Source organism: Procambarus clarkii, chromosome 31 (assembly GCF_040958095.1).
Source record: "Procambarus clarkii isolate CNS0578487 chromosome 31, FALCON_Pclarkii_2.0, whole genome shotgun sequence".
Classification (NCBI taxonomy): Eukaryota; Metazoa; Arthropoda; class Malacostraca; order Decapoda; family Cambaridae; genus Procambarus; species Procambarus clarkii.
Window position 1 is genome coordinate 18,394,481 of NC_091180.1, and position 7,500 is coordinate 18,401,980.

General features: G+C 38.7%; 2 protein-coding genes across 4 annotated transcripts in view; one reads left to right on the forward strand and one right to left on the reverse strand.

Annotated features, from left to right (window-relative positions):
• Positions 1-7,500, forward strand: part of LOC123758679 (uncharacterized) — a 465,943-nt gene that overhangs the window by 201,881 nt on the left and 256,562 nt on the right. The gene's annotated exons all lie outside the window — the stretch shown is intronic.
• LOC138370205 (misshapen-like kinase 1) overlaps positions 1-7,500 on the reverse strand; it is a 26,801-nt gene that overhangs the window by 14,408 nt on the left and 4,893 nt on the right. The window contains exon 2 of the mRNA XM_069334200.1: positions 5,185-5,509. Within this exon, the coding sequence (XP_069190301.1) occupies positions 5,185-5,509 (325 nt within the window). The remainder of the gene's footprint in view (positions 1-5,184; positions 5,510-7,500) is intronic.

A 7,500-nucleotide genomic window follows, 5' to 3' on the forward strand; every position in this document is an offset into this window, starting at 1 on the left:
ACACACAGAGATCACACTAACGTGATGCATCAAATGAACAAATCCACAAGGGTTCGAATCCTCGTCACGGCTTTTGTGGATTTGTTCATTTGACACCAACACACCCTCACGACAACCCGTTCTCGCACTTTCTTACAGTCAATATTGACTTATTAAATACGTGCATATGTGACATACTAAACATACTAGTTTACCTTGTAAAGCTTCATAGAAAACACCGACCTTACCTAACCTTCTTAGTATGTTAAGATAAGCATCTTATTGCTTCGTAATTACAATTATTACTAAACCTATACCTATAATAGGTTAAGTAATAATTGTAATTACGAAGCAATAAGATGCTTATCTTAACATACTAAGAAGGTTAGGTAAGGTCGGTGTTTTCTATGAAGCTTTTCAAGGTAAATTACAAGATCTACAGGTGTTTTATAATGAGTATTGCAAGATCTACAGGTGTTTTATCATGAGTATTGCAAGATCTACAGGTGTTTTATAATGAGTATTGCAAGATCTACAGGTGTTTTATCATGAGTATTGCAAGGAGAATCAATATATGGTAATCATCAGTTTCGAACGCTTCGGGCTAGATAAAAAACAATTTATTTTTACTCTTGTCAAATCGTAAGAACTTGGTGAAAACTAACATGTTCTGGTATATAAGTATAAGGTATAGTGGGGATAAGTCACACGCTTATAGTCGTCGACAATATACCTAGAGTATGCTGTTCAATATAAGGAACCTTCTCTAGTTATACCATCGTGTATAACCAGAAACAACGGAAGAAAGTCAAGTTAAACAGCACACATTTTAAACATTAACATATCACCGAGAACACAATGATTATCTTGAGGTTATCTTGAGATGATTTCGGGGCTTTTTAGTGTCCCCGCGGCCCGGTCCTCGACCAAGCCTCCACCCCCAGGAAGCAGCCCGTGACAGCTGACTAACACCCAGGTACCTATTTTACTGCTAGGTAACAGGGGCATAGGGTGAAAGAAACTCTGCCCATTGTTTCTCGCCGGCGCCTGGGATCGAACCCAGGACCACAGGATCACAAGTCCCGCGTGCTGTCCGCTCGGCCGACCGGCTCCCCTATTATATCGAACACTTCTACTCTACATCTCCCGTTATCTTGATAAAGATAACACAAATTTAACCTTTGCTATGTCTTTACTCCATCGTCAAGAAAAAAATAGTTTTGGGGGAGAGAGATCAAAGTATTATCCAACTTTCAGGGCATCTAATCCTGGCTACGGACGGATTAACAAAGGGAAAGTTTCCATACTTTGGATTAAGGGAAGAAAAGACGTCCCTTTTTCCCCTCTTCTCAGGAACACCTGCAGTGCATCATGGGAAATGTTTGTGTCATATGTGATAGAGACAACATCTGTCTTACAGGTGTTTGCCGTTCATGAGTATTGCTAATTGTTTGCAAGTAGGGGAATATGTATTTTAAATATGTGCTGAGAGACGCTTATGTCTTTCCCATAGGTATAGACAGGTTTGGAAGGTGTTAGTCATTATCTGGGCAGGTGTGTGGGTGTTTGTCACGTGTTTGGGCAGGTGTGTGAGGTGTTTGTCACGTGTTTGGGCAGGTGTGTGGGGTGTTTGTCACGTGTCTGGGGAGGTGTGTAGGGTGTTTGTCACGTGTTTGAGCAGGTGTGTGGGGTGTTGTCACGTGTCTGGGGAGGTGTGTAGGGTGTTTGTCACGTGTTTGGGCAGGTGTGTGGGTGTTTGTCACGTGTCTGGGCAGGTGTGTGGGTGTTTCTCACCTGTCAGGGCAGGTGTTTTATCATGATTACTACAAGATCTACAGGGGTTTTATCATGAGTAATGCAAGATCTACAGATGTTTTATCATGAGTATCGTAAGATCTACAGATGTTTTATCGTGAGTATTGCAAGATCTACAGATGTTTTGTTATTTGAAAAGACAGGTGCAACTTCTCACCGCATATTGTCATGTATATAATCTCTAAAGATGTGTCACAAATTGAGTTTTAATATTTTATACAGTTGCAAATATTTTAATAAGCTATGAAAATTAAATGGTCTATAAAATACGTCGAGGAAAAAAGGCCAGAAAGAGACTTCTAAGGATTGCAAAAGACTAAGGAAAACTCGTTGAAGAATCAACGAGATTCCTTGGAATTAGCGAAGTCTTTGCGAGGATTTGTCACAGCGAGTTGGACTTAGATCAGAGACAATATTCTTCAGAATTTGCAGTATGGAGCGGAATTTTATTTAAAAATATAAATTTCTATAACAGAACTCAAAATTCTTGCTTTTTAATTGCTAGATAATACCGAGTAACTAAATTGGTTATTAACATATAAATGATCTGTTACAGCAAGAACAAAAAACCTAAATAAATGTAAAAATATATTTTTCAGACTGCTTAATTTTTTTTTAATTACAAAATTCTTATTACGAAATAAATCATTTTTGTTAGTAATATAAAAAAATGAATATAAATTTAACTTCTGAGAACTACACTTTCTTGTCATCTCCTTTACTTAAAGTTGAAAAATTGCATAAAATTTACAGCTTGTGTTGTAAAAACAGGCAATAAAGCGTTTTTATTTAAGATTAATGGCTTATTGAACTTTAAAATAAGATCTAATTAAAATTTAGAATTATTTATAAATAAGACGTCTTCAAGTTAATCCTTTTTTATAAAACTCAAAATTACATTATTAAAATCACATTCCTCATAATTTTTTGTTTATTGCTCATAAATGAAACAATTATTTAACAAACAAAAAAACATTTTCTACTTTTCGGAAATTACAATAATTTTATTGAAGGGATTATCATATATTTTATTGATCAGCTGCAACTCTTTATTACCTATCAGTTCACACTCATTGTTTCTGACCGCATCAAACTCATTATTTTTTTTTTGCTATTTAGAATTCAGGGTAAAAATTTTTTTTTATACTCAAACTCGAAAAACGATTTTGCTCGGAAGTAAAATAAATAGTATATGAATATTGTTGGTCAAAATTCAAGCCATTTAATATTTAATCCCCATAACAAATGAACTTTCTCTCTCTGTCTGTCTGTCTCTCTCTCTCTCTCTGTCTCTGTCTCTCTCTCTCTCTCTCTCTCTCTCTCTCTCTCTCTCTCTCTCTCTCTCTCTCTCTCTCTCTCTCTCTCTCTCTCTCTCTCTCTCTCTCTCTCTCTCTCTCTCTCTCTCTCTCTCTCTCTCTCTCTCTCTCTCTCTCTCTCTCTCTCTCTCTCTCTCTCTCTCTCTCTCTCTCTCTCTCTCTCTCTCCCTCTGTCTCTCTCTCTCTCTCTCTCTCTACTACTCATAGTAATATCCTCGACCACTGTGGATATCTCCTGTGTTTTGGTTGGGTCTTGATTAACGAGTAATTACTACGGAGGTAATTATCACTGGCTAATTCCTCTTCTCCAGAAACCTGTAATGAAGGATTCATTAACTCGCAAATGGAGAATTTTAATTTTTGTTCAATCCTCCGTAATGTAGGCTGTTATCCGTTTGTTCAACCCTTCATAATGTAGGCTGTTATCCTTTTGTTCAACTCTTCATAATGTAGTGTGTATATGTTCCACACCTTAGAATATATACATACTAGAGGAACCTTAGAGGATGTAAAGGAACCAGTAGGAGCAGCAGAGACACTATAAAGTTCAGTAGACTCACGCTGATCTACGATATAACCAACATGCCCGGACAATGATCAGGACTGAAGTATACTTGCTGGTTGGTCAGTAAACTCGTGTGATGGTCTTAATAGCCTTATGAGGTAGTTAGGCCTTAAGTCCAACACTAAACATATGGAATCATTGAAGATAGGATGTGCCCAATATTGTCAGTATATTCTACACCAGTCTATGTTATATGCTCTTGGCTCCCCCCCCCTTGTTATTGGGGGGGGGGGCGGTACCCCCCGTGTTTTATTTGTCTTGGGGGGGGGGAGGGGGGAACTTTATTGCTTGTATCAAAACCATTAGTTCTCTAATGGTGTAGGTGTTGTTGTTTTGTGTGTGTTTGTGTGTGTGTGTGTGTGTGTGTGTGTGTGTGTGTGTGTGTGTGTGTGTGTGTGTGTGTGTGTGTGTGTGTGTGTGTGTGTGTTTGTGTACTCACCTAGTTGTACTCACCTAGTTGTACTCACCTAGTTGTGTTTGCGGGGGTTGAGCTCTGGCTCTTTGGTCCCGCCTCTCAACCGTCAATCAACAGGTGTACAGATTCCTGAGCCTATCGGGCTCTGTCATATCTACACTTGAAACGTGTGTGTGTGTGTGTGTGTGTGTGTGTGTGTGTGTGTGTGTGTGTGTGTGTGTGTGTGTGTGTGTGTGTGTGTGATCGTGTAAACATATTGATCTCTCATACTGTGTAAGATTGCTTTTAAAGACAAGTCACTCCGCTGTCTGTCTGTCTGTTGTCAATCAGGTCGTCACCTGTCACTCACCTCAAATCACCTGTTACTCCGTCGTAATAACTCAATTTTAAGCCTCAAAATCTGGCATCGAACTGACAGGATTAATTCTTGTACGAATAACGGAAAAACTCAATTATAAATAAATTTAAGTGTATTAAGAGTTTATGAATAGTTAGGCGTTAGGTAAGATTGTTTGGGGGACGTTGACTTAGGGATTATTAAGAGTCCAAACTCGAAGTGAACGTGTCTTGAAACATAAATGTTCACTGAGCCAAATGTTCAAATGTACAAAATACGGACGATTAGTGACTGAGAAAAGTACATGTTTTGTTCACGTGCATCGTCAACTCTCGTCTGACTCTTGGTGGTAATTAAAGAACAACGCTCTTGGCTCTTGGTGTTAATCATGTTAATCATGATTCTTACATTCTTAACATTTAAAAATATGTTCACATGTTTGTATTTAAATCGGTTTCAACAACTTTGGATCCTCGACAGAGAGAAAGAACTTCCTTGTTGTATACAGTCTTTCTTGCTGTATACAAGCTTCCTTGTTGTATTCAAGCTTCCTTGTTGTATACAAGCTTCCCTGTTGTATACATTTTTTGTTGTTGTACGCAAGCTGTATGTATGCAACATGTATGCTAGTATGCACATACAAGCTTCCGTGATGTGCTGGAGCTTCAAGCAGAGTATGATAGAAAAGAAAAGAATTGAACAAAGGTGACAGGGGGAAGTAGATAGATAGAAATTGATGATATAAACAATAGGATACAAGATATGGGAGCACAAGGAAGGTGATTCTCTGAGAACCTCTCCTGCTGAAGACTCTCTGAGAACCTCTCCTGCTGAAGACTCTCTGAGAACCTCTCCTGCTGAAGACTCTCTGAGAACCTCTCCTGCTGAAGACTCTCTGAAAACCTCTCCTGCTGAAGACTCTCTGAGAACCTCTCCTGCTGAAGACTCTCTGAGAACCTCTCCTGCTGAAGACTCTCTGAAAACCTCTCCTGCTGAAGACTCTCTGAGAACCTCTCCTGCTGAAGACTCTCTGAGAACCTCTCCTGCTGAAGACTCTCTGAGAACCTCTCCTGCTGAAGACTCTCAAACACGGCACAAGCGGAGTCTCACTGGGGACTCACAAAGTCTTTATGATAACCCCACGTCTCAAAACTTTTCACCAATAGATGTATTTTGTCTCCAGAATGGCCGAGAAACTTTTTTAAGTTCAGGTGTAGTGGGTCGTAAGTGTTTAAAGTGGTTGTCCCATGTACACTGACAAGCTTGTGTTAAAGTGGTTGTCCCATGTACACTGACAAGCTTGTGTTAAAGTGGTTGTGCTGACAGGCGCATGACTGGTCAAGAATGCACACTCATGACTGTACTCACCTGATCACAAACACTTGGTCTTAACTCTACAGAACTCTACACACCCAAAATATATAAGTATTATAGAGTCGTCTCGAAATCTTCCTTAGCCAAGCAGGAGTAACATAGAGGGATCATCTTACTGCTATATAAGTACATATAAATATGTACTATAAGTACATATAAATATGTACTATAAGTACATATAAATATGTACTATAAGTACAAATAAATATGCACTATAAATACATATAAATATGTACTATAAGTACATATAAATATGTACTATAAGTACATATTAACTAACACAATATTAATATGAGAAAGAGAGAATAAGATAAAAGTAAAGGTGTGAACCCAGAAGGAACTGGAACGATGCCATGAATATAGAAGTAATGAAGAGAGAAAGAGAATAAGGGCCCAAGAGAGAGAAAGGAATGACAGGATGTATAAGGCTAATAGTCACCCTTTAATTTGTGGGTCTTTTGTGAGATTTCGACCTGAGGAGACGGAAGGAGGAGCTGGAGAGGAGGAGGAGATAAAGAAAAAGAGAAGAGGAAGCAATAACAGAAGAGCAAAAAGAAGAGAAGATAGCAGGCTGGTGAAGGAGAAACAGTAAGATAACTAAATAAAAGATGAAGAGAAAGACAAAATAAGGGGAAAGGAAAAGAAAAAGATGAGGAGAGGAAGAAGATAAATAAAAGGGGAGAAAGAAGATGATAACGAGTGATATAGAAGAAGATAAAGATGAGATGAGGAAAAAGATAAAGCTGAAGAATAAATAAGAAATAAAATAACCACAAAAGCAGATTTTATTAAAAAAATAATAAAATAAACAATACCAAAGAAGAATAGGAGAATAAAGAGACTGAAAACAGAGCAAAATAAAGCCGAGGAGGAAATAATTGATAAGCATCCTTATGAGATGAATATGGCGAAGGTCATTGTTAATCTTTCATAAGATAAATTGCCCTTTGACCCCTTGATATCTTAGTGTTGTCATAGACTCCCTGTTATCGTAATCTTTTAATTATTGTTATCTTGATTGTTAATTGTTTTTCTTCATCTTCAATCCCTCTTATCTTTCACTCGTGTTATATTGATTTTTTTCCCATAATACAGATCTTTGTCTGTGACCCCTGACTCCTTATCTCTGACACCATGATCTCTGACACCTTATCTCTGACACCTTGATCTCTGACACCTTATCTCTGACACCTTATCTCTGACACCTTATCTCTGACACCATGAAGACAATAGCCAGTTGCTCTGGCTACTGAGCGACTGGCTGCTGTTTATATGGTCGAAAGTTCGAGGTTCCGAGTGTCCAAGTGAATGAAATCTCATTATGCATAGTGAGAATGCATGACAACAAGAATAGTGAAAGTGCATGACGACAAGAATAGTGAGAATGCATGACAAGAAGAATAGTGAGAATGCAAGACAGCAAGAAAACGGATAAAGTGGGAGGAGGAAAACGGAAGGAGAAGCAGAAGAGACGGATAAATCCCGTGCACAATAAGGAGAGCGACAGGGAGTAACGAAGCAGTCCGCCAGACTCATTGATGTTTGGTAAGTTATTGTTCTGAGGTCGCTGGTTGGCTGTACGGGGAAGCTCTGCGCTCTGATTGGTTGTTGGGTGCGGGTAACATGGTATCCCAGCCTATGATTGGCTGTACGGGGAAGCTCCGCGCTCTGATTAGTTGATGGGTGCGGGTAACATGGT